General features: G+C 44.2%; 1 protein-coding gene across 2 annotated transcripts in view; it reads left to right on the top strand.

The window, feature by feature from the left end:
• The window catches only part of grid2ipb (glutamate receptor, ionotropic, delta 2 (Grid2) interacting protein, b), a 335,342-nt gene that overhangs the window by 277,545 nt on the left and 29,843 nt on the right, over positions 1–27,954 (top strand). For both annotated transcript variants that reach the window (XM_069928210.1, XM_069928209.1), the window contains 9 exons: positions 4,282–4,392; positions 7,774–7,874; positions 9,940–10,054; positions 11,907–12,220; positions 14,387–14,824; positions 15,783–15,870; positions 16,090–16,167; positions 17,245–17,441; positions 21,515–21,670. In XM_069928210.1, the coding sequence (XP_069784311.1) occupies positions 4,282–4,392; positions 7,774–7,874; positions 9,940–10,054; positions 11,907–12,220; positions 14,387–14,824; positions 15,783–15,870; positions 16,090–16,167; positions 17,245–17,441; positions 21,515–21,670 (1,598 nt within the window). The remainder of the gene's footprint in view (positions 1–4,281; positions 4,393–7,773; positions 7,875–9,939; positions 10,055–11,906; positions 12,221–14,386; positions 14,825–15,782; positions 15,871–16,089; positions 16,168–17,244; positions 17,442–21,514; positions 21,671–27,954) is intronic.

Genomic DNA, 27,954 nt, shown 5'->3' with positions numbered 1-27,954 from the left:
TCTTATTGCCAGCCCCATCTTTTGGGGCAGGCGAAGCACCTCCATGTTCAGTGCCTTACTGCCAATGTAACAGTATATCTAGGTGCTTTTACATTCACTGTGTCAATGTCACCAGATTCACTGAGTTTTAGTATCAGGAAGTTCCCAGATTACTGATGCCTCTAGGTTCACTCTGTTAGTGCCTCTGGATTCACTCTCTGTTAGAGCATCTAGATTCACTATGTGCATGAATTGTATAAGTGTCTTATTCCCTCCACATTACACTGTGCGGTCCCAAGACGTGAGGCAAGAGTGACTGCCTTTGACATCATGTGATCTGATGGAGTCCTGGTTCTCCTTCATGTCAGGTACCACCCTCTTTGGGAAAAATGCCATTGATCTTTCACTGCCACTTCATTTCTCTTTCCTTCTTTCTGTCTCATTTTTTTTCTCATTATCCCTCTTCTCTCTTTCTCCCTCTGTCTGTCTCTCTGTCTCTTCTCTCTTTCCATCTCTTACCATCTCTGTTTAATACCTTTCCCTTTATGAACATCAAAATGTGGAGCCAGAGTTTGCCATCTTCCCTGTTGATCCTGCTCCATCATTCATTGTCATCTGGCCACAAACTCAGCTTCACCTATTTGCCTTTTCACCATGATCCTTCATTTCCCAACTATGCAGAACTCTATCTCACTGTGTCTTAAATATATTTCATAAGGCAGCCTCGATTATTTCCTTGGCCCATGAAGTCCACAGATTCAATAATCTCTGAAAGCAGATCCTCCTCTTCCCCATCCGAAATCTACTCCCCGAATCTTGAGCTATGTCCCCAAGATCTAGACTTGCCTACCAGGGGAAACATCTTTCCTGTCTCTATTTTATTTATCCCTTTCATAATTTTACATTTCTATTCAATTTCCCCATTCTCCAGCTTAACCTCTCCTCGTAGGCTAACCTGTCATTTCTTTCATTAACCTGTTGAACCTCCTCTGCACGGCCTCCAAAGCCAGTCTATTCCTTCTTAAGTGAGGAGATGTAAACTGTCCCCAGTTCTCCAGGTGCAGCCTCGCCAGTACCTTGTACAGTTGCAGAAGAACCTCCCTGGTCTCAAATTCAATCCCTCTAGCAAAGGCCAACATCCCATTTTCCTTCTTGATCACCTGCTGCACCTGCAAACTTTTGTGAGTCAAACAAACACTCCCAAGGCTCCCTGTACAACAGCATGCTGCAGTCATTCACCATTTCAATAGTATTCCAATTTACTATTTTTGTTTCCAGAGTGGATGACCTCACCTTCACTAACATTGTCCTCCATCTACCAGATCATTGCTCACTCACTAAACCTATCTACTTTTCTCTACAGACTCTTTGCTCTTCCATACAATTTGTTGTTCCACTTAATTTAGTGTCATCCATAAACTTAGGTACATTACACTCTGTCCCCTCTTCCAGATCATTTTTGTATAGGCGAGAAGTTGTGGGCTCAGCACTGACCACTGAGGAACTCTATTCACCACAGAATATCAACTAGAGAAACGCCCCTTTATTTTGTCTCTGCCAATCCTCTATCCATGCCAATACATTACGTTCAACTTTGTGCATTGTTATCTTGTGCAGAAGTTTTTTGTGTGGTACCTTATCAAATGCCTTCTGGAAATCCAGGTAAACCACACCTACCTGCTCCCCTCTTTCTGCAGTGATTATTAGAATCCACAAAGAACCTGTAAGTGAGGTAAATGTATCATGTCCTTTCTGAATCCATGCTATGGTATGTCTGCCCAAAAGGACAATTCCAATCCAAATGTCTTGCTTTCTCCCTAGTCGTCATGATGTACAGGCTGGGACAGATGGCTTCTCATTCATACCACTGGCGATATCTTGTGATTATAGTCGCAGTAGCAGTGTCTGGTAGCTTAATGCCAAAATATGGGTTGTATCCAGTAAAACTCACTGACATATTTTGTTTCCATCCAGTTTCCCAAAGGCTGGCAGTGACCTTGACTTCTCCCACACACTTCAGTTATTCCGGGTGATTTTGCACTCACATCGGGAGTGCTTGGAGATTTCTCATTACATCTTAACAATGCTCAGTGATTCTTGTACTTGTGGGACATGCCCATTGATTTCTCGTGTATGCTGCCTGTGCCGAATGATCTTTTTATTCATCATGTGCCTGGAGATTTCTCACTCGTATGTCCCCTGTGCTTCATGTTTTCCAACTGTGTGAATGAGAAATTGCTGATTCCAGGATGAGTGAATGAAAAATCAATGGTCTCAGCCTAGTGATTTCTCAAATACCAGGTGTACTGTCTGCTGATTTTGCATTCAGACATGAAATGTACCTAAGATTATTCTCACTCACTTGTGCTGTACTTACAAATTTCACAATGTGGCAATCTCTGTAGCCCTCTCACTCACACAGATGGGGACAAGTGATTTCTCACTCACATAGACAGGGCCCAGTGATTCCTCACTTGTGCAGACTGGAACCAGTGATTCCTCACTGGGGCAGATTGGGGCCAAATAATTTCTCACTCATGCAGACTGGGGCCCAGTGATTTCTCACTCACATAGATGGGGCCCAGTGATTTCACACCTGTGCAGACTGGCACCAGTGATTTCTCGCTCGTGCAGACTGGGGCCAAATAATTTCTCACTCGTGCAGACTGGGGCCCAGTGATTTCTCACGCGTGCAGACTGGACCCAGTTTTTCTCACTTATGCAGACTGGGTCCATGGATTTCTCACTCCTGCAGACTGGGCCCAGTGATTTCTCACGTGCAGACGGGGACCCATTGATTTCTCACTCGTGCGGAGTGGGGTCCAGTGATTTCTCACTCCTGCAGACTGGGCCCAGTGATTTCTCACTCCTGCAGACTGGGCCCAGTGATTTCTCACTTGTGCAGACTGGGGTCCAGTGATTTCTCACTCATGCGGAGTGGGGTCAAGTGATTTCTCACTCCTGCAGACTGGGCCCAGTGATTTCTCACTTGTGCAGACTGGGGTCCAGTGATTTCTCACTCGTGCAGAGTGGGGTCCAGTGATTTCTCACTCCTGCAGACTGGGTCCAGCGATTTCTCACTCATGCAGATTGGAGCCCAGTGATTTCTCACTTGTGCAGACTGGGTCCAGTGATTTTTCATTCATGCATAATGGCCCAGTTTTTCCTCACACGTGCAGACTGGGCCCAGTGATTTCTCACTCCTGCAGACTAGGGCCCAGTGATTTCTCACTCCTGCCAACTGGGTCCAGTGATTTCTCACTCCTGCAGATTGGGGCCCAGAGAATTCTCACTCCTGCAGATTTGGTTCAGTGATTTCTCACTCGTGCAGATCGGGGCCCAGTGATTTCCTACTCCTACAGATTGGGGTCCATTGATTTCTCACTGCAGATTGGGGCCCGGTGATTTCTCACTCGTGCAGACTGGGCCCAGTGATTTCTCAATCCTGCAGACTGGGGCACAATGATTTATCACTCAGACCGACTGGGCCCAGTGATTTCTCACTCGTGCTGACAGGGCCCAGTGATTTCTCACTCCTGCAGACTGGGCTGTTTTTCTCATTAATGCAGACTGGGCCCAGTGATTTCTCACTCCTGCAGACTGGGGCCCAGTGATTTCTCACTCGTTCAGATTGGGGCCCAGTGACCTGTCACTCCCGCAGACTGGGTCCAGTGATTTCTCACTCCTGAATATTGTGGCCCAGTGATATCTCACTCCTGCAGATGGGTCCAGTGATTTCTCACTCATGCTTATCGGGGCCCAGTGATTTGTCACTCCTATAGATTGGGGCCTACTGGTTTCTCACTCGTGCAGATTGGGGCCCAGTGATTTCTCACTCGTGCAGACTGGGTCCAGTGATTTCTCACTAGTGCAGACTGGGGCCCAGTGATTTCTCACTCATGCAGACTGGGGCCCAGTGATTTCTCACTAGTGCAGACTGGGTACAGTGATTTCTCTCTCATGCAGACTGGGCCCAGTGATTTCTCACACGTGCAGACTGGGCCCAGTGATTTCTCACTAGTGCAGACTGGGTACAGTGATTTCTCACTCCTGCAGATCGGGGCCCAGTGATTTCTCACTCTCGCAGATCGGGGCCCAGTGATTTCTCACTCTTGCAGATCGGGGCCCAGTGATTTTTCACTCACGCAGATTAGTGCCCAGTGATTTCTCACTCCTCCAAATTGGGGTCCAGTGATTTCTCACTTGTGCAGACTTGGCCCAGAGTTTGTTGATGATTATTTTAATGCAGCTGTGCTGGTTCTTATTTCTTTGATGATTTTTGACCCTTTCTCCTTCACACAGAGTCTGGGGAAAGTGAGCTGATAAATGAAGGTCCACGCCTCAACTCTGTGCGAACTTCAACTGTCTATCAGGGTAGCGTCCGAGCTCGAGCTTCAAATGACAACATGACAGGTATATATCATTTACATTGGCCTTGCATAAGATTCTTGTACCTCCATTGTCTTGGCCATTTCAATGCATTCCTGTCAAGATTTATTTAGTCTTGTAGTATCGCTGCAAGATCATTTAAAACTCTGGTGCACTGTTCCAAACATATTCTAAGCTCTGCAATGAAAACAAAAAAATAAAATGCCAGAAATGTTCAGCAAGTCAAGCAGCATCAGTAAAGAGCAAATACAGTAAAATCTCTATTAACCGGAATTCCGTCAACTGGAAACCCAAACAACCAGCAACAAAAATAGAGGAAATAAATAAATGAAATTTAAGATAAGTAAGAATAAAAAAATGTTAAATAAAAGTTTAAAATTGTAAAAGTAAATGCTCTCTGAAGCAACGCACAACCTCTTGGTGAAGATGGGAGCAGCAGCTGTTTGAATAAAGTTTCAATGAAGTTGTGTTTGAATGAGAAGGTGGCCCCTAACATGAAGAGCTGGCCGCTGCCACTGGGGCGACTCTCCCAACGTTTTCCCTATCCCTGCCTAGTAAGAGTCTTTTCCTTTATTAGTAGTAGGTATATTAGTAAGGCTTTATCTGCAAACTTGGGGAAGGGCAGATTAATTATGACAGCAGCATGGCTAGTGCAGCACTGTTACAGTGCCAGTGACTGGGTTCAAATTTAAATTTTGTAAATTATGAGAATTACCTGATTAAAGTGAATTTACATAATTAGATACTACAATACTGCTTTTTTTTCAAATTACTTTACATTTTGTGTTGTCTTTTATCTTTTCAACTGTGTAACTGTGTACTAGTTAGCATTGGAAAGGTGAGCCTCAGTTAACCAGAAAATTCACATATGCGGCATCTACAATCCCCATAGGTGCTGGATGATGGGGATTCTACTGTAGTTAACCTTTCAGGTCATTGCTCCTTGATCGGAAGTGGAACAAGTTGCCAGCAGTGGGAGAGGTGGAGAGAAGAAGAGACAGATGTCTGTGAAACACAAAGACTGCAGGGCTGCAGTTGCTGGGATCTTGAGCAAACAGCGAGAAGCTAGGGGGACTCAGCAGGCTAGACAGCATCTATGATGTTGTCCGTGGTAGGGTCTTCTGCAGCATCGTTGAAAGAAAGCAGTTAAAGAGAAATAAAATACCCAGCAGGCAAGAAGAGAGAGAGGGTGAACACAGCAGATGCTGGCCATCTGAAGCAAAGGAGATACCAAGGAAATCAGCTGGCATCCATGGAGAGAGAATTTAGGCAGCCCCCTAAGTACACCAACTAACCTACAACACCCGCATGCTTTTGGAGGGTGGGAGGGAATCCACACAGACATGGGAAGAACGTTAAAAACTCCTTACAGACAGAACAAACCCCAGTTGCTGGTGCTGGAACAGTGTTGTGCTAAACTGCTACACTAACCGTGCCACCCAATTGTAATGCCCGATAACAAGCAGCTGCTTATCTAAAATTGTTGGCTTCAGCATTGGGTCCCAAGGACAGCATCATGCCTTGATAGAAGGTAAGATACTTTTTTCTCATTTACATTTGGCTTCAAAGAAACAGCGTGGAAGGTCAAAGATTGAAGTCGGAGTGAGAGTGGAATTCAAAATCAAAATGACAGGCAATTGGAGATTGCTCCCATCTTCACCAAGAGGTTGTGTTTGCTTTCCAAAGTGAAAGACACCACCATTGTCAGCACTGAATGCAAACACTAAATTTGAAGAGGATTCAAGATTCCTTTATTGTCCTGTAATATACAAAATTAGTCACCTTTTGCCTGCTGTTAAGGCATGCAAAGTGGTGTCCCCACCAATAAGAAAATGAGAGGCAAGAAAGAGTCCCTTCTGTGATACTGTATGTGGATTGGACTCCAGCACTCTCCCAGCCTCTACACCTGCACTCAGTTCTGACCCTCCGATACAACCAGGAAGCTTTCAGTGCCTGAGGCCCTTTGGGAGCCATTCTTAACATTGGTATCCTCACAGACCTCTTGAGCCATCAGGTCCATCAGCCCACAGTCTGTGCAGTTCTTTCAGCCCCAGAGCTGCTCTGCTGCGGTGGTCTTCATCCTGAAGGGTCCTCCCCCAGGTTTCTCCTTCTCCTCGGATGAATATTCCCCCTTCTGGTGCTCTGAGCTGATCCGCTGATCCCCTGGAGCATGCAACTCCCCTAAACGTGGGTGCCACCATCTTGGGCACAGACCTTCACTGGTTCTCTGAATTAAAAGAGCACTTCCAGCCCCTTCTACAGGCCATTTAAACCATTGACATAATAACCAGACAGTCAGGCCCCGGGTAGGAGCACGGCGTGGCCATTCCCTGCATTCCTGGGCCATTACACCTGAAAGGGAAGTCATGGGATGGTGAAAAGGTAAAAGGAAAAGGCAGGATTGTAATCTCCAGCAGAAGCAAAGGAAAGAGCTGTGAGAAAGTGGGGTGTGGTTGGTAGGCATGACTGATGGCTGGAGATACACATGCATGTCCCATCACTGATCTCGATCCCTTCACCATCTTCCCAGCCCACCACAAGTTACTGTGTAGCTCACAAACCACATAAGAGTTGATCAGTAACATTGAATGTTTACAGCCTTGTGTGAAGTAGAATTTGGCTGCTGGACACAACCCTACAACAGGCATTTGTAGGTGCCATAAGGCTTCTAGCCCCATTTATTTGTGAATGCTTTGTTACTCAATGTATTCACTTTAATGCTTGTGATCCAGTTTGCTACTTCAAGAGATAGATTTTTATTTCCTGTCCATGTCTGAAGTTGAGCTTGGGGTTGAATTGCTGAATTCCAGTGCATGAAAAAAGAGAGATTGTTTTATGAGAACACACCATTTGGTTCCTGTCCGCCTCTTCCTAATTTAATAATTAAAGATTGATGTTAAGGAAGAATGCATCATTGTTTTAAGAAGAAATATATACCTTGGCACTCAGCCAGAAAAGCAATTTATGGAGGAATGCAGGAGACTTTGAGATGCAGCAGCTCGTGTTATTTGACAGGACGGGGTCTGATCTTTATTGGAGTTCAGGGGCGACAGAAGATTTATTTAGGGGCTGAATTGGCATTGTGATTGATAGTAACAAAACCAGATTTACATTCCTGTTCCTCACGATGAACACATCAGAGATTTGTTTGTTTAATGAGGCAAAGCTTTTACATTCAATTGAGGGCTGAAAGGATATTATTTTAATCCAAAGACCCCACCCTCCCTCGGTACTGCATTGGAAGGGCCACCCTGGCCATTATATTAAATTCTGTGGAATGGAAAATCTCTTTGATATGCCTCATGCACGTCAATGTAAGACTTTATAATGTATCCCCTTACAATTCTGTCCAATTTCCTATATTTTGATGACTTTATACCAGCTGTTCATACCTGTTTTATGCAGGAGGTCCAGGGGATGCAGGAGAGGTTCTTACACACCTAACTCCTGGGGAGCGGCAGTCAGGAGATGGCACGTCTCTACCAGAAACGCCCAACCTCAGAAACGTGAGATAGTCAAATGTATTTTCAGACTCCTCGTGATTAATTTTGCAGATTATACCCCTGCCTCCCAATGAAAGTCCTGAACCTATGACATCTCTTTACTATCTATATCACATTACCCAGCCACATATGCCTTGATGCACTCTACAGCTCAACTTACATCCCATCTGGTTCACCACCACCAGATTTGTCTTGCAAACCATTTCTATATTCTAGTCTTTAACTCAACATTCACCACTCAGTTACCCATTATCACACAATATGAAACCAACCACACAATCTCTCCCTTACCCACTGTCAGTTCATTCCTTGGTCATTCTGCCTTTTCCATCACTCACCGACAGTTTCCCTTCATCACACACCATCACTCTCCCCTCATCACTCACCATCACTCTCCCTTCATCACCCACCATCACCCTCCCTTCATCACTCAACATCACTCTCTCTTCATCACGCACCATCACTCTCCATCACCCACCATCACTCTCCCTTCATCATTCACTGTCACTCTCCCTCCATCACCCATCATCACTCTCCCTTCATCACCCACCATCACTCTCCCTTCATCACTCACCGTCACTCTCCCTCCATCACTCACTGTCACTCTCCCTCTATCATTCACCATCACTCTCCCTTCAACATTCACTGTCACTCTCCCTCTATCACTCACTGACACTTTCCCTTCATCACTCACCATCACTCTCCATCACTCACCATCACTATCCCTTCATCACTTACGATCATTCTCCCTTCATCACTCACCATCATTCTCCATTCATCACCCACCATCACTTTCTTTTCATCATTCACCATCACACGCTCTTCTTCACTCTCTAACACTTTCCCTTCATCTCTTGCCATCACACTCCCTTCATCACTCACTGTCACACTCCTTCCATCACTCTCCATCACTTTCTCTTCATAACTCACTGTCACACTCCTTCCATCACTCTCCCTTCATCACTCACCATCACTCTCCCGTCATCACTCACTATCACTCTCCCTTCATAACTCACCATCACTCTCCATCACTCACCAACACTATCCCTTCATCACTTACCATCACTCTCCCTTCATCACTCACCGTCACTCTCCCTCTATCACTCACCATCATTCTCCCTTCATCACTCACCATCACTCTCCCTCCTTCACTCACCATCATTGTCTCTTCATCACTCACCGTCACTCTCCCTCTGTCACTCACCGTCACTCTCCCTTCACTCACCATCACTCTCTTTTCATCACTCACTGTCACTCTCTCTTCATCACTCACCATCTCTCCCCTTTCATCACTCACCGTCACTCTCCCTTCATCACTCACCAACTCTCTCTCGTCATCACTCACCGTCACTCTCCCTTCATCACTCACCAACTCTCTCTCGTCATCACTCACCATCATTCGTTCTTCATCACTCTCTAACACTCTCCCTTCATCTCTTGCCATCACACTCCCTTCATCACTCACAGTCACTCTCCCTTTATCACTCACCATCCCTCTTTCTTTAGCACTTACCATCATACCCCTTTCATCACTCTCCATCACTCTCTTCATCACTCACTGTCACACTCCTTCCATCACTCTCCTTTCTTCACTCACCATCACTCTCTCAACATCACTCACCATCACTCTCCCTCTATCACTCACCATCACTCACTATCACTCTCCCTTCATCACTCACTCTCCCTCTATCAATCACCGTCACTCTCCCTTCATCACTTACTATCTCTCTCTTCAACACTCACTATCACTCTCTATCACTTACTGTCACTCTCCCTCCATCATTCTCCATGACTCTTCCTTCATCATACTGTCTCTCTCACTTCATCACTCACTGTCACTCTCCCTCCATCACTCACTGTCACTCCCTCCATCTCTCATTGTCATTCTCCCTCCATCACTCACTGTCACTCCCTCCATCTCTCATTGTCATTCTCCCTTCATCACTCTCCATCACTCTCCCTTTTCCACATTTTTCTGATTTGGCCATTTGTGTTGTCAGGTTGTTCTAATCAGAGTTCTTATTTTACCTTTCCGTGTCTTGACAGAGGTGGAAATTTATTTTTACAGATATCACCCATCTATGCTGAAATTGAAGCTCGTGGAGTAACTAATTACTCAGGGAAACAGATGCAACCATCCATCCCCAGAACTTCTCCAGCGGCTGAACAGCTGAGTCATTCAGGTAGAACGATGACCCATTTGGAATGGACTTTCATTCCTTTTATTCTTTGGCAGACTTACCTGTGATGTGGCATTCTATCTGGAACGGGCCTAACCATTGCGAATTTAAATTGGAATTTAAACATCACCTATCAGTGGCTCACTTTGATGCAAGGTGATGGCAGCCAATTATGTTCTTTTGGTCATCAAGGGAATGGTGGAATTATAGCAGTATACTGACACAGAGAGTAATGTGGTATACCGCAGTCGCTTTACTAACAATGCCCCTGTTCCTTATTACAGTAGGATTTTTGGATGTTTTAGATCCGTTTGAAGAACATGAAGGAAAGTACTTTGTGTAATCTAAAGTTCTCAGTGCACCACATGATACAGCTTGGTTTTTTTTCCTGAATATCTTATTTGGACTTTTTACATAGGCAAAATAATTTCAACAATCAATGCAATATTTGTTAACATTCATCAAACGTACAGAGTCTGTGTTTTGTTTCCCCCTTGCTCCCAAACACATAACCAGACCGATTAAACATTAAACAAGTAACTACAAGTAGGGTTCAGATCCCACTAAAGAAAGGAACAACCTAATTAACTAAATAACCCAATTAAATAAAATAAAAGAAAATAATAAAAGAAGAAAAAACAAACTAAAATAAAACTAACTGTAAAAGGGCTAAAGGAAAACATATGTTGCCTGTGCCATGTTCCATTTCCTTAACTCCAATCCTTTCCCTGCTAGGACAGGTTTTTATAATATCCATATTTCACTGGGAGGGGGAGCTAGTCAGTCTGCATGCCCATGTATTTCAGATCAGGCTGCCACACTTTTAATGAACGTGTCATGTTTCCGCTTTAGATTGTAAGTAATTTTCTCCAAGGGAATGCCATTCTGTATTTCCGTATTTCATCGTGTGGTATTTAGTTGGGAGTCAGATTTCCACATAACCATTATACACTTCCTGGCTCCCTCCAAGGTGACATTCACAAACTGAATTTGATATTTGGACAGTCTAAAACTCACATTTCCAATATCTCCCAGGACGTACAACTCTGGATTTTGTGGAAAATCCACCATGCAGTAATGGAACGTGCAATAATGGAATGTGCAGTAATGGAATGTTCTGTAATGGAATGTTCAATAATGGAACGTACAGTAATGGAACGTGCAGTAATGGAAAGTGCAGTAATGGAATGTTCAGTAATGGAATGTGCAGTAATGGAATGTTCTGTGATGGAATGTACAGTAATAGTATGTGGAGCAGTGGAATGTGCAGTAATGGAATATACTAATGGAATGTACAGTAATGCAATGGGCCGTCATGGAATGTGCAGTAATGGAATGTACAATAATGGAATGAGTAGTAATGGAATGTTCAGTAATGGAATTTACAGTAATGATGCTAAGAATACAAAAATACGGCACAGTTTTCCTTTGTACAGTTTTATAGTGAATAAACATTTTTTGGTTAACAAAGCCTCACAGAAGCCAGCACGATAACAGGCCCTTGAAGCCTACAAGCCTGTTCCCTCCAAAAACACCAATTAGCACAGAGCCCCATACATTTTGAAGGATGGGAAGAACCAAGAGAAAATCCCTGCTCGTCTCCTGGGAGAATCTGACAGTGCCAGATTCGTACCCTGGTCTCTGGTTCTGTAATAGCGTTTCGCTAACTGTTACACGGACCATCCCACCCAAGTACATTCACAAAAACACAAATTCTGTGTCTGCGCCACATATAAGGCTCTTGGCTGACACAGAACTGTAGTGTTAAATGAGTGAGTATCTGCTAAATGCCAGTTATTTTATGAAAAGCCGAAGAAGCAAATTTCTGAATTAATTATTTCTGTGTTTGCTTCAGGAAGCCGAAGGTTGGGACTGAGGCAGACTGAGCCCCTTCCAATGCAGTCCTGTCTTTGTCAACCCCACAACGAACCCTCTCCAACTAATTCTGACTCCCACCCCTACGTCAGCTTGGATGGCAGTCCCAGCCTCTCATCACAGAACGCAGAGATTATGAACAGCCCCCCAAACCGCAGGAAGAAACTCTTCACCTTCTCCCGGCCACCCCGCAGCCGAGACACAGACCGCTTTCTAGACGCCTTGAGTGAGCAGCTGGGTCAGAAGGTGACTGCTGCAGAGGAGTTCATGAACCCAGAGAATGACTACGAAGAAGTAAGCTTTCCAAACCTGAAAACAGAGCTCATGACAAATGCACGCATTGAGATATAGTGAAAATCTGTGGAATTCTCCGCCCAAGGGACTAGTAGAGGCTGCCTCATTAAATGTATGAAAGACATAGATTTTGCATTGAAAGGCAATTAAGGGTTATGGGCAAAAGGCAGGTGGGTGGAGCTGAGTTCACGATTGGATCTTATTAAATGGTGGAGCAGACTCAACAGGCCAGAGAGGCAACTGTTCCTCTTTTTGATGTTATCTCTTATAATAATTGGACATCTTCCTGAGAATGACAAAAATCGCATGCTGGAATCCATGATCAAAGAGAAGCTGGAAGGTCCCAGCAAGACAGGCAGTGTCCATGGAGAGAAATGGGCAATCCCCTCTCCTTTATATATCTGATATGTCACCTTCCCACTTTTGTTTCGATAAGTGTCCAGCTCTGAAAGGTTGAGTCCTTTCACACCGCCACCCTCCTAGGAAGCAGGTGAACTTACCAGGCCTGCTGCACCCAGGGAGCTTTTCCCACTGCACCATGATTTGCCTGGTTCTTCAGGAATCTGGCATTTTAAGGGAGTCCCACCACCAGTGGTGATGTCACAAGTGACGGCACATTATGTACGGTGCTCTGATGGCTGGCACGGGGTGAAATATAACTGTGCAGTCAGCTGGGCTGTCTGATGAATCTCACTAATATCACTAATGGTACTCGGTAAGTCAAGTAGACCATTCACACTGCCACAGAGTGATTAACAAGTTAACACGGACGGTCTCTGATACTTACCCCCACCAAGAGGTAGAGCCTAGTTGATTATTACTCATCCTGCCTGGTCGGGATCTTTCACATTGCCAGATTACCCGCAACAGATCTGCTAAATTGGCTGGTTCCACCCACACGTACTTGGCAGTGTGAAAGGGGCGGTTGACTGACCATTTCTACTTATGCAGCTCTTTGTTTGAATATAGTATGCCTCTGTTGGTAAGGAACAACATTAAATAATTAGAAAGAGGTGACATTTAAATCAGAAGATATAGAATCATTGTGGGTAGAGTTAAGAAATGGCAAGGGTGAAAAGACACTGATGGCTGTTATACACAGACCTCCAAACAGTAGCCAGGACGTGGACAACAATTTGTAACAGCAGATAGAGAAGATGTGTCAGAAGGGCAATGTTATGGTCGTCATGGATGTTTTAATATACAAGTAGATAGGGAAAAACAGGTTGGGATTGGATCTCAAGAGAGATTTTGTAGAAAGACTACAAGATGACTTTTAGAACAGCTTGTCAATAAACCCTTGAGGGGATCAGCTATACTGGATTGGGTGTTGTGTAATGCATCCGAGGTGATTAGAGAGCTTAGAGTAAAGGAACCACGAGGGAACAGTAATAACAATATGATTGAGATTTAACAAGGAGAAAATAAATCGGATGTGTTGTTATTTCAGTGGAGCAAAGGGAATTACAGTGGCATGATAGAGGAACTGGCCAAAATAGATTGGAAGGGGACATGAGTAGGGAAGACGGCAGAGCAGCAATGGGTAGAGATCCTGCAAGAAATGGGGAAGGTGCAGGATAAATACAGACCAAAAAAGAAGTAATATTTAAATAGAAAAATGTCACAACCGTGGCTACAAGGGAAGTCAAAGCCAACATGAAAGCAAAGAGAGGTCAGACAAGGAAGCAATGTTAGTGGGAATATAGGAGATTGGGAGGTTTTTAAAAACTTACAGAAGTTGATTAAAAAGCTTATAAGAAGGGATAAGATAAAGTATGAAAGTTGGCTCGCAAATAACATCAGAGGATACAAAAAACTTCTTCAAGGAAATCAAGAATTAAAGAGAGGTGAGAGTGGATATAGGAGCACTAGAAAATGCTGCTGGAGAAATTATAATGGGAGACAAGGAGATTGTGGATGAACTAAAATTAATATTTTGCATCAGTCTTCACTGCAAAGACATTGTCGGTGTGCCGGATGTCAAAGAGTGTCAGGAAAGGGAAGTGAGTGCAGTTACTATTTCAAGGGAGAAGGTGCTCAGAAGCCAAATGGCCTGAGGGTGGATGATTCCTGGACCAGATGGATTTCACCCTTGGGTCCTGAAAGAGGTCACAGTAGAGATTGTGCAGCTTTTTCTCACGAGATTAATCTCTCCTTTTCCCACAGATGACCTTTCACGATGAGCAGGAAATGTTTGGCACCAATGACCCAAGCAGTCCCAGTGAATATGTCAGCAGTAGTGAAGATGGAAGCTCATTGACATATTCTTCATGTTCAGATCCAATCCCACCCCCTCCTCAAACTCCCCCACCCCCTCCACCCATCCAGTTCAACGATGCAAAACCCATCACGTTAATCTCAGAATTAAAGCGGGTTATCCCCCCTCCACCCCCACCCCCTCTCCCCCCACCACCATCTTACACTTCTAATCAGTTCCAGTCAAAGCCCCTTCCCCCCCCTCCTCCACCACCTCCCTTGCCAGCTTCTTCAGGGCCCCCTCCTCTGCACCGTGGCTTTCACCGGAGAAGTGAATCCAGTCACATGAGTGTGAAGAGGCTGCGTTGGGAGCAAGTGGAGAACTCCGAGGGAACCATCTGGGGTCAGGTCTGTGAACCAGCATTGAGCCACTGGGCTTTGCTCTTCTGCCCTGTTTAATCCTTCAAACAGTGAGACCATGGAGTGTGTAGAGATTGAAGTGGTTTGGTCCTAAAGTTGGGAAGAGATAAATGTGGGGCAATATCTGTGGGGATCTTTGGGACTAATAGGCTGTATCTACAGTTTGCTGTTTATTTCCTCGATTAAGGCATTGGAGAGGCCAAATTTGGAGTACTGTGTACAGTTTTGGTCACCAAATTATAGGAAAGATATAAACAAAATAGAGAGAGTGCAGAGAAGGTTCACGAGAATGTTGACAGGATTTCAAGGTTTGAGTTACAGAGAAAGGTTGTGCAGACTAGGGCTTTTTTCTCTGGAGCATAGAAGATTGAAGGGGGACTTGATAGAGATGTTTAAGATTTTAAAAGGGACAGACAGAGTAAATGTGGATAGGCTTTTTCAATTAAGAGTGGGGGAGATTCAAACTAGAGGGCATGGTTTAAGATTGAAGGGGGAAAATTATAAGGGGAACATGAGGGGAAATTTCTTGATGCAAAGGGTGGTAGGGATGTGGAATGAGCTTCCGACAGACGTGGTCGAGGCGGGATCATTGGTTACATTTAAGGAAAGACTGGATAGTTACATGGAGAGAGGACTGGAGGGGTATGGACCGGGTGCTGGTCAGTGGGACTAGGAGGGTGGGAATTTGTTACGGCATGGACTAGCAGGGCCGAACTGGCTTGTTCTGTGCTGTAAGTGGTTATATGGTTATATGGTTAAAAGAAATGTGCTTCCCTGCGTTAACTTGTGCAGAGTGGTGTTACAGGCTCAATGACACAAACATTAGCCTCTGTTGTGAAAGGGAGCACTGGGAACTCATCGTTATGTTCACAGCAAGGATTTCTGTGTTATGCCTTAATGATATGCAGCCATCTAATGCCCACAAATCATTTTCCTTTGTACTCAGTTTGGAGAAGACTCAGATTATGACAAGTTGAGTGATATGGTGAAGTACTTGGATCTGGAGTTGCACTTTGGGACCCAGAAACCAAACAGTAAGTGTTTTGCACACTCCATGAATGTTGACATATCCTTGGTGTATATTAACCTCAATGTGATCGAGCAGATTTTCTCTGTGGTGAGTCAATTCATTGTGTTTTAACAATCTCATTTCTAAAAGTAGTTGTTGTTGCATCATTGACACAGGTGTTGACCTGGTGAATCATTTGGTTCCAGTCGCAACATTTATCCTTCTTCTCTCATTTTCTATGCAGAAGCAAATTTTGTTCCCGAAACTTTTAAGAAGAAAGATGTGATAGAAGTGTTGTCCCGTAAAAAGGCCTACAACACATGTAAGTAACCTGCTACCATGACACTTCCCTTCAGGTAAATCATCGTTCCCTCCCTCCTATGAAGAGAAACATTCTTTGCATGGATCTGGGTCCCAGAGAAGAGGCTGGAATGTGGACCAGTCATAAGTCCCAAACTCCAGCTACCTACTAAACCTCGGTCTCCAGATGTGGGTGAAAATGGGAAGCAAGTGGAGAAATGAAGCATGAGGTTGTGGTGATACAGGTAGAGCCACAGTCCTGGTATTGATCCCAACCTTCCGTGAGGCTCCTGTGCTCAGAGTTTCCACCCAAATACAAAGTCAATATTAATTGGATGCAAAGTGTTAATCCTCATGTGGGTTGTGATAGGAGGAAGTCGATAGGAAATACAAGGACATGTCTCTATGAGGAGGGCTTGAAGGAGATCTGAGAAATGAAATGTACTTCTGAAGTACAGTCACTTTTATTCCGGAGAAAATGCAGCGGGCTCCTTCAGCACCAATGTAATAAAGATCCATTTGTTTTCACAATGTTGGCCAATGTATAAATGAGGATCTTGGTGAAAATGTTGACCTTGGTGCAGAGGTTATTTTCACTCCTCTTCAGTGCTAGAGCTGTGAGATTGTTTCCATCCACGAGTCCAAATGATGCCCCTCTTGCAGTGCTCCACTGAAGAGTCAGGCCACACCTTTTTTAGTGAGTTGAAAATGGAACCTGTGAATTAGAGGCAGGTCTACGACTGAACCCTTGATGGGAAGGAGCAGTGTGTTTGTGGTACTCGCATAGAGATATGCTGGGGGTGAATCGGTGGGGGGGGGGTGGTGGGGAATTACTGACAGAGGGAAGGAGACCAGGTGCTGAGAATATTAATGTAAAGGGAAAGTGGAGAGGGAGAGATGAAGGAGCCTACAAAAGTAGGAAGAGCTGGGTTGAAGAAGAATAATGGTACAATGTTGGGAGAGGACAAGGACTGGGAGGCCTGCCGATCCTACACCTGGTGGTCAGCATTCCTTCAGATACCCGCACGGTGCCAGTGGCTCGGTAAACTGTCTCCCTCTTTTGCACTGATTGATTCTCCTGTACCTTTATTCCTAATAGCTATTCTCATCGCCCACCTGAAGCTCTCGGCTCTGGAGCTCCGCCAGATCCTCATGACAATGGAGAATGATCGACTGGAGCCCTCTCACATTAAACAGTTGCTGCTCTATGCCCCTGATGAGGAAGAGCTGAAGAACTTTAAGCGGCATTCAGACGATCCCAGTAAACTGAGCGAGCCAGACCAATTTGCCCTGCAGGTAGGTTGCAGAGACTTTGTCCTATTTCTGTGGTCATCCACAATGTGGCCTTTGGTTCCCAGTGAGAGGGGAAAAACAGAAAAAAAATAGGCCCCTCATAAAAGATGTTCAGAGGTGAGGGGTGGGTGAGTGTGGGTGAGGGTGGGTGAGGGGTGGCTGGGTGAGGGGTGGGTGAGAAATGGCAGGGTGAGGGATGAGTGAGAGGTGGCAGGGTGAGGGGTGGGTGAGTGGTGGTAGGGTGAGGGTAGGTGAGGGTGCATTATTCCATGTTCCATCATGTTTAATGTGAAGGGAGGAACAGAGGGAAATATGCGGGGTGAAAATTTATTCTCCACAGACAGTGGTGGGTGCCTGAATTGGGCGTTGGGGGCAGTGCTAGAAAAAATGCAATAAGTAACATTTAAGAGGCTGCTAGATAGATTCAGATATGTAAAAATGGAGTGATAGGGAACATGTGCAGGCAAAAGAGAATCCATTTAACATGGCATGGGGCAGACACTGGGGCCAAAGGGCATTCCCCTGTTCCATACTGTTCAATGTTGTACCACGTGACCACACCACGACATGAGGGCCAACTTCCAGGGATAGCCATGCTGCTTCATGGGTATCGCCATTATGCTCCCAGATTACGAGTCAGCATGGGCCAGACTACGAACTGATAAGACAAGATGGTGTCTGGCCAAGAAAAAGGGATACTTTAAGTAAGATCAAATTATTGAATTTGAGCGAGATGATTGATTTCAGTGACGAAAGAAAGTTTTATTCATGGTTTTCTCAATTTATGGAGAATTTGAAAATTATTTAGCAAGAATTATGAAATAAGGATAAGAGGGCAAAGGATAAAGCCTTATGCTATGTTACCCAGCGATAATGGAAATTGTACTATCAGATGATAATTTTTAATAGATTATAACAGGCATTAGATATTGTGGGAAATCTGCCCTTTAATAGGGTGAATTATTAAGAAGGAACTATTTGGAATGAGGTGATGGTAAATTTGTTTTGAAGGGAAGGGTGTTGGAGTCCATTGTCCGCTGTTCATGGGCTCATTGTGGCAATGAGCCACGTCCCATATGAAGAGGGGGAGGTGGTGCTATATCTCTAAGTGCCAATGGGGGGGTCTTTTCTTTTTCTTTCTCTTTTTCTCATGGTTTCGGGGGGATTGAGTGGTTGGGGGAGTTTCTTTTTTCTTTTCCTTTTTCTCTTTTTCTTTTTTTTCTTTTCTATTTGTAAAAGCAATGTGTGATTAATTGGGAATGAAATATATGTAATGTAATTGATTGTATGGCATATATAAATAAAATATTAAAGAGTGTTACAAAACAATATGATGGTCCCATTCCCCCTCACGATCAACAGCCATATTTGCCCTGCTTCCCCGCACCGCGCCACCCCACACCCCATGCCCCTCCCATCAACCCAATCAACACGTGGTCTCTCTACTCTCCGTTTTGATCCCCACCATTGTTCACGAACCTCACCCCCATCTATAAACCAGTCACTACAAAAAGCAGGCGATACATTGTAGAGGACAGGGCGTTTATTAAAGCAGAGGTCCAGCGACTCCTGAATGAAGGGCTCATAGAGCCCAGTACCAGCCCATGGTGATGGTCAAGGCTGGGAGTAAACACAGGATGGTGATGACTATAGCCAGACTGTTAACTGCTATACACAGCTGGATGCTTATCCCCTCCCTCGCATTGCCGACATGGTCAATCAAATTGCTCCATAAAATGTGTTCTCCACAATCGACCAGAAATCTGCCTACCACCAGCTCCCCACCCGTCCTGATCAGCCCACCCTTCACCCTCACCTGCCCATCACCCTCTCCACCATCACCTTTCCCACCCTCAGCCACCCCTTACCCTGTCACCCTCACTCTTCCCATCCTCACCCCACCCTTCACCCTGTCACTCTCACCCTCCCCACACTTTCCCTTACCCTTCCTACCCCTCAACCTTCCCAGCCTCCCCTCGCTACTCTCACCCTTTCCCTCCCCACCACTCTCCACACCCTTTATCCACCCCACTCCTCACCCTCCCCATCCACACCCTTCACCTTTCTCACCAAAGCCCACCCTCTGAGACTGCTGCACTCACAGATTCCCTTCTGTGGTCTGGGCATCACAGGATAAAGTCCTATAAAGGCAAATGGGGTTAGGTTTTGATGTGAAAGAGGTCAACATGGACCACGTGGGCTGAAGGGCCTAGATCTGTTTTATGTCAGTCTGTCTCAATGACACCATGCAAAATAATCCATGGTGCGGAAAAGGAATTATGTTACAGGTCACCCATGATCTAACTGTAAGGTACATGTGCCATGTTGTGCAGGTTATAACTCTGTTGTCTGCCATTCTGTGATCCTCCACTTCCCATTGTGATAGTCGGCCCACACTATCAAGACAAAATACACAGGAGAACAATAGAGCATACAATGCAGGTTCATTAAATTACACTAGTGGGTGTGAGTAATCAGGTAAACAATGTCATCTTTGTTAGTATCGACCTTCACTCAAAGATCACAGTGATTTGGTACAGTATTTATGGTATATTTTGGCAGGCAGAATACTTCTCACAAGTTGATAAACCAGTTTTTTTGTATTTGTTTGAGGTACATTGTTTCAGTTCCTTATTTGTCACAGTGGTTCTTAAGAAATGTAAATCACTGACATCAAACAATTACATATTTTAACAGTTAATCCTGCTTAAGTTTTCATGTCTTTACACATTTGAGGTAATGTCTAGAGGTTTTGCCTTCAATATATATTGAACATCCATGCTCTGTGTACTTTTGCATTACGATTTAATTATCAAATGCTAATTATTAGTCTGGAAAGTTAATTGAATATTTAAAACACACAAAACAAAGGAACCCTCTCTTTAATGCACACAAACCAAAGGGGTTTCCTCTGGCGTCTGTCGGTGAGGCACGATGATTCTGTCTTTTGTAGTCACTTTAACAGATCGCTTATCAGCCAGTCATTAATGTCAGACTGTTTATCAATGCAAACTGTTAGTTTAAACGCAAATTTAGCTGTCTGGAAAGGCCAACGAGTCTGCTTCCAGTAAACATGAACTGTGATTGTTTCTGTTAGTTTAAGGCAAAGAAATCCTTTAATAATAAAGACAAAATCAATGGTGCTTTTCCTTAATAATTGCTGTTTCTGGATGTCTTAACACAGTGGCCTGGCAATTTTTAAAAAACTGTGGTACAACTCTATACTAATTCTAACTAAGATTGAACTAAAATCTAAAATTAACTAAGATCTGGACTAATATTTAGCTAATTAATCCACAGGACTACTTTTACACTCTCAAATGACAATGTTTCTGACATGGAAGTTTGGAGTTATGGACATATCTCAGAATCCCTGTGTGACACAGTGGTGTCTGACTTGTAAAGAACAGTTCTCCTGCTTAGAATAAGTTGATTGGATGCCATTCCTGTGCTCCAGTTTTTCTGGGGTCTGAAGCCAGGTCCCAAGGGTCCCCAACAATTATGTGTTGACCTGCAGTTCTATCCACCAGCACACTTTTCTGATAATCTTTGATGTTATCTCAATGATTTTATTTTCGTGATGAGGCTACATTATATGCTACATTGAACCTGGTCTCTGTCATGATAACTTTGCCTCATACAGCATCATGTCTGATGGAGAGGGAAAGTAGCAAATTATTTCACTGTAGGAGATAAACAGCCCATCTCAGAGCTGAATTTTAAGGTAATTCCTAAAAGAAATTGTAGACAAAAGCGATGGAATTTCAAAGATTTAAGGAAAAGAAAACTGGATGGATTCATTCATAGAGTAGGCTTAGAAGGAAATGATCCAAAGGCAGTCAGATGGAACTAGTGTGGGTGGGACATTCTGGTCAGCTTGGGCTAGTTGGACAGAAGGGCCTGTTTCCACACTGCATGACTGAAGAGTATTCCCCTGACTACCTGCTGCAGTATCCTCAGCAGGTATTAGCTGCATCAGGAAAGCAGAGGGAAATGTGCTTAACATCTTTGACCAAAAATCGTCCTTCATTCAATGTTCACGAGAGACCTTTCTTTCTGCGTCCTTGGGTGTGCAGATGCTGTCAGTGAAGGAGTACAAAATCAGACTGAGGAGCTTGCATTTCAAGGTCACACTGCAAGAGAAGACCGAGGAGATTAAGGCTGGACTGCAGTGCATCTACAAGGCCTCAGTTGAGCTGAAAAGTGGCAAGAAACTGGCAAAGATTCTGGAGGTAGGAAAACAATTTTGGCAACTGAATAGGCTGCAGTGAATCTCCCTTCTGCTTGCAATGCAACAATAGAGCTTCTGCAAACCATGCCCTTGTATGGCCTGCAGCTCTGCCACGTCAGTGTAGTGTGGCTGGTATGATTCACCACGCTTGTCAGGACTTGTGCCCATGATGCTGAAGGCAGTTTGGTGTAAAACAGGACTGAGGCATTGTTAGAGCATCCTGTCTTTTAGATAAAGTGCTAAACCAAGCTTTATCTAATAACTGTTCTCTTGAGTAGACGTAAATAATTCCTATAGGATTATTTCACAGGGTCAGGGAATGATGACAGCATGGAAGGAGGCCATCTGGTGCATCAAATCCATATCAGCTCTGTGTAAGCTCTTCCCTGTCCTGAACGTATAACTGAGTAGATGTTCTCCTTTCAACTGCTCTTTGGATATAATGATCAAATCTGCCTCCTGGTGTTATGTAAAAAATATTTTCTTCCTTGTAACTTTTGGCATGGAGCTGGAATTGGACGAACTCCGAATGATTCGGGAGGCAGAAGGGGTGATAGACAGGAGTTACAGGGACACTCTCACAGCTAGGGGTAGGAGGAGGGTAGATGTGTGACAGTCAGAAGAGGAAAAAAGAGCAGGCAGGCAATGCAGGGCACCCCTGTGGCCATTCCCCTCAATAACAAGTGCAATATTTTGGATTATGTTGGGGGGGGGGGAACTTACCTGGGCCAAGCCACAGAGATCAGGTCTCTGGCATGGTGTCTGGTCCTGTGGCTAAGAAAGGAATGGACAAGAAGAGACAAGTTGTAGTGATAGGGGATTTCATAGTTATGGGGACAGATAAAAGGTTCTGTGGAGGAGATCGAGTATCCCGGATGGTATGTGCCTCCCTGGTTGCAGGATCACATCGAGTTCACGGCATTCTCAGGAGGGTGGGTGAACAGCCAGATGCCGTGGTCCATGTAGGGACAAATGACGTGTATAGGAAGGGTGAGGAGGTCCTGCAATGAGAGGTCAGGAGTTAGGCACTAGGTTGAAGGACAGGACCTCCAAGGTTATGATCTTAGGATTGGTACCCATGCCACATGCTAGTGAGGTTAATGCAGCTTAACACATAGCTAGAGTCATGGTGCAGTGGGGGGGGGGGGGGGCTTCAGGTTTCTGGATCATTAGGCTCTTCCAGGGTGGGACTGTTCTGACAGGACTGTTTGCATCTGAACTGGAAGGGGACTAATATCCTTGTGGGAAGGTTTGGTAGTGTTAATCTGATGGGTTTAAACTAGATTTGCAGGGGGAGGGGAGCCAGAGTGTTAGAGCAGATAGAGGAGTGGAGGAGGGAAAAGGTGACATGAAAATTATGAAAATTAGAAGTCAATGGGTTGTACGTGGTACGAATGTTCTCAGGTGCCATCTATTTCAATGCAAGGAGTATTGGAGGAAAGGCAGATGAACAAAGCATGGATTGAGACTGGAATTATGCCATTGTGGCTATTAATGAAACTTTGTTGCAGAAGGGGCAGGACTAGCAGCTCCAGGCTTCTGCTGCTTTAGATACGATAGAATGGATGGGTTGAAAGGAGGAGGAGTGGCATTGCTCATCAGGGAAAATATCACAGCTGTGCTCAGGCAGCACATCCCAGAGGGTTCATCTACTGAGGCTATATGGATGAAGATGAAGAATGGGAAAGGTATTTTAGACCACCCAATAGTCAGCAAGAATTGGAGGAGAAAATCTGTAGAGAGACAGCAGTCAGCTACAGGAAACATGAGGTTATGATAATAGGAGATTTTAACTTTCCGCATATTGGCTGGGACTCCCATACTCTAAAAGGGCTGGATGGCTTGGAGTTGGTCAAATTTGTTCAAGAAAGTTTTCTAAATCAATATATAGAGGTACCAACTAGACAGAGTTGGTACCTTTATATATTGATTCAGAAAACTACTGGATCTCCTATTAGGGAACAAGACAGGACAGGTAACAGAAGTATGTGTTGGGAAACATTTTGGGTCCAATGATCATAATGCCATTAGTTTCAAGTTAATTATGGAGAAGGATGGATCTGGGCCTCAGGTTGAGATTCTAAATTAGGGAAAGGTGAATTTTGAGGAAATGAGGAAGGATCTAGAATGTGCAGACTGGGATGTTGTTTTTGGGCAAGGATGTGCGAGGTAAGTGGAGGACCTTCAAAGGTGAAATTTGGAGACTACAGAGTTTGTATGTTCCTGTCAGGATTAAAGGCAAAGTATAGGGAACCATTGTTTTTGAGGGATATTAGGGATCTACAAGAAAAACATCAAGAAAGAAACCAGGATGTTGAAAGAAGACATGAGGTTGCTTTGGCAGACAATGTGAAGAAAAAAGATTTGAAAGAGGTTCAGTGAATCCCCAATTTTACATGCCCTGATTTAATGCCAATTCAGTTATAACACAGAGTCATTGGACCCCGATATATACAAGGTATGCGCCGCTTAATATCCGCGTTGCTTTCTTTGAGATAGGAGATTAAGTGACCCCATTTTAGAAAATGCAGTAGCAGGGTTGGCCCAACCTATGGCACATGCACCAAAAGTGGGGCATAATGAAAAGTGGAGTGTCTAAATGATTAAGGTAAGTAATGTTTATCTTATTTTTGTAAGATGACCTGCATACTCAGAGGATCAAACATGGTGGGGAAATCATGCAACATCTTAAAAATGACTCTTGAGTGTACAAACTTTGTGGAGACACTCTAAGTGAGAGTGAAATACTGGGGATGAAAGGCGTTTGGACACTGAAGTCACAACAAACACCTAACATGCGCCTCACTGAAACCATTTTGGCAAACCTGGCAATCAGAAGGTTTGTGCAATGCGGTTTGGGTTCAACAGACACGGACACTGAATCAGGCTGGAGCCTGAAAGTAGGTTCCACCCCCCACCCACCCAGTGGATTACAGTTCCCCGTTTCTCACCCACTCACTCACAGCAGGTCCATGGATGGGTACATGGATGGGAGAAGTATGGAAGGCTATGGACTGGGTGTAGGTCAGTGGAACTAGGCAAAAAAATGGTCTGGCACAGATTAGAAGGGCCAAAGGGTCTTGTTTCTGTGCTGTAATGTTCTATGGTTCTGTGTTCATTATCCGCTGGTTCTGCACCCTTTCACCAATGGAAATAGTTTCTCTCTACCCTCTGAATACTTCATAATTCCAAAATATTCAAGCTCATTATCACACAGCCTCTTCTGTTTCAAAGATATCAAACCTGCCTTCTTTTCTGCACAGTTGGGACCACATTATTACAGTACCAGCAACCTGGGCTCAAATCCACTGCTACCCATAGGTACGTTCTCCCCATAGCTGCATGTGTTTCCTCTGGGTGCTCCGGTTTCCTCCCACATTTCAAATACCTACGGGGTTAGTCGGTTAATCTGTCTAATGGGTGTAATTAGGCGTTGTGGGTCAAGGGCCAGAAGGGATTTCTAAATTACAAATTAAATTAAATTTTAAAATTCTCCCATCCTTCCACAAAGCTAAAGTCTGCCGTCCATCATGCCATTTTAGGAAACCTTTTCTCTATAGAAGGACAGTAAATCCTTCCTTGTCTATGAGCGTCTATGCACTCCATCTGAACCAGTGTTTTATAAAGATTTATTATAACATTCTTGCTTTGGCATCTATGTCTGTGCTTCTAAAACTCAGGCTGATAAATGCTTTTATAATTTTTCAATCTGCTCTGCTGCTTTTAATGGACTATGCACATATCTTGTTAGAGTGGGATGGTTGGCGTAGCGGTTAGTGCAATGCTGTTACAGCGCCAACAATTGGGACCGGGGTTCGAATCCCACACCATCTGTAAGGTGTTTGTACATTCTCCTCATCTGCATGGGTTTGAGGCCTTGAGGTTCCAGTTTCCTCCCACTATTCAAAACATACCGAGGTGGGAGGGGGGGAGGTTAATTTGGTGTAAATTGGGCGACACGGGCTCATGGGTTGAAAGGGCCTGTTCCTGTGCTGTATGTCTAAATTTAAATTTAAATCTAATATCTCAGACTCCATGGTTTGACCTGCTGAGTTTCTCCAGCATTGTGTGTTTTTACTTCAACCACGGTGTCTGCAGACTTTGTGTTTTCCTTCTCGGCTCCTATGCTCCTTTTAGAATTGTACCTTCTGTTTATAATCACCTTTACTCTTTCATCCTACCCAGATATAATCTTCTGTGTTCCTCAGCATGAAATAAGTCTGTCTACATCAGCCTCTGGCCTTCTCGCACCTTACTAAAGCTGCTAGGGTTTGTATCATCTGCAGATTGAGATATTTTTCCCTGACCATTCAATTGTTATTAAATATTAAAGAAATCAATGATTCTGTTATCTATCCCTAAGGAGATTCCCTGCACACTTTTTTCCACTCCTAAAACACCCCTTTTCCATGACCACACCAATGCTTCTCCATGCTTAGACCTCATTCACCCATAAATGGTTATAGGCGAGAGTATGCAACCATTTCCTCCCTTACTTCCTGCAGTAACGTAGCACTTATCCCTTTGGATCAGCAAATTAGTCTGCTTTCAATACTGCAAGACTTTCTCATTGCTATGTGTTAACCCTTCAGGATCTCACCCACAACCTCCTCCACAAAGACTCCAGCATCACCTCGTTTGACGGAGCCTCAGGTCATCTGTTGCATGAGTGAATTCCTTTTTTAAAAGATTTAGACATACAGCACAATAACGGGCCATTTCAGCCCACGAGTCAGTGCCTCCCAATTTACACCCAATTGACCTACACCCCAGGTATGTTTTGAAGGGTAGGAGCCCCCGAAGAAAACCCACACAGACTTGGGGAGAATGTGGGATTTGAACCCCTGTCTGGTCCCAATCACTGATGCTGTAAAGGTGTTGTGCTAACCGTTATGCCAACTATGCCACCCTTCTCTGCTTTCTGATCAGCTCTGTCCATCCTCTTCAAATTTCTAGGTCCATAGGATATTTTTGGATCCTTTTACATTTGGTGCTGGTCTTTACTTGCTCACTCTTCACCTGTCTGCACAGTATTGAAAGTAACCTCTCTGGCTTCTACTTTGGCCCATAGACCCATAGACCACTACACCACAGAATCAGGCCCTTTGGTTCATCTAATGCAGTGGCTTTCTGACTTTCTTTCCACTCACACACCACTTTAAATATTCCCTATGCCATAGGTGCTCTGAAATTAGTAAGGGATTGTTTAAGGTGTTATCTGAGTGGAAAGAAAAAGTTTGAAAACCACTGATCTAGTGTATGCCAAACTATTTATGCCACCCAGTCCCCCTGACATGCACCCGGATGATAGCCTTCCATTCCCCTAGCCAATCTTCTCTTAGATGTTGAAATCAAACCCACGTCCATCACCTCCACTGGCACCTTGTTTCACACTCTCACCACCCTCTGAATAAAGAGGCTCCTCCTCATGTTCCCCTCAAACATTTCACCTTTAACCCTTAACACATGTCCTCCATTTCTTGCCTCACCCATCCTCAATGGAAAAAGTCTATTTGCATTTACCCTATCTATGCCCCTCATAATTTTGTGTACCTCGACCAAATCTCCCCTCATTTTCTGATGCTCCATAACCTTTCCCTATAACTCAATTTTTCAAGACCCAGCAACATCCTTGTAAATCTTTCAATCGTTTGGTATCTTTCCTGTAGTTAGACCCAGCAACATCCTTGTAAATCTTTCAATCGTTTGGTATCTTTCCTGTAGTTAGGTGACAAAAATATGCACATAATACTCCAAATTTAGCCACACTAATATCTTACAATTTCAACATAACATCCCAACTCAGATATTCAATACTTTGATTTATGAATGCCAATGCAAAGTTTCCTCTATGACCTTACCTACCCGTAGTGCTACTTTCAGGGAATTACATATCTGTATCCCCAGATCCCTCTTCTGCCACACTCTGTAGTTCCCTACTGTTTACTGTGTAATCTATCCTTGTTATTCCTCCCAAACTGCAACACCTCACACTTGTCTGGATTAAATTCCATCTGCCAATTTACAGCTCATTTTTCCAGCTGGTCTAGATCCCTCTGAAAGCTGTGAAAGCCTTCCTCGCTGATCACTATACCTAAAATATTAGTGTCATCTGCAAATTTGCTGATCCCATTTACCACATTACTATTTCATCCTGGATGCTAAGCGACTGAACCATCTTGATCTCCCATATGGGACTTTGTCAAAGGCCTTACTATTGCTCCTTCTTTCTCCTCCTCTCATTCTTTCTTTTCACTCTTTTTCTCTCTCACTCTCTTATCTTTC

This window comes from Narcine bancroftii, chromosome 3 (assembly GCF_036971445.1).
Source record: "Narcine bancroftii isolate sNarBan1 chromosome 3, sNarBan1.hap1, whole genome shotgun sequence".
NCBI classification, from domain to species: Eukaryota; Metazoa; Chordata; class Chondrichthyes; order Torpediniformes; family Narcinidae; genus Narcine; species Narcine bancroftii.
Note: the sequence above shows the minus strand (reverse complement) of the source record. Positions and strands in the feature narration are given on the sequence as shown.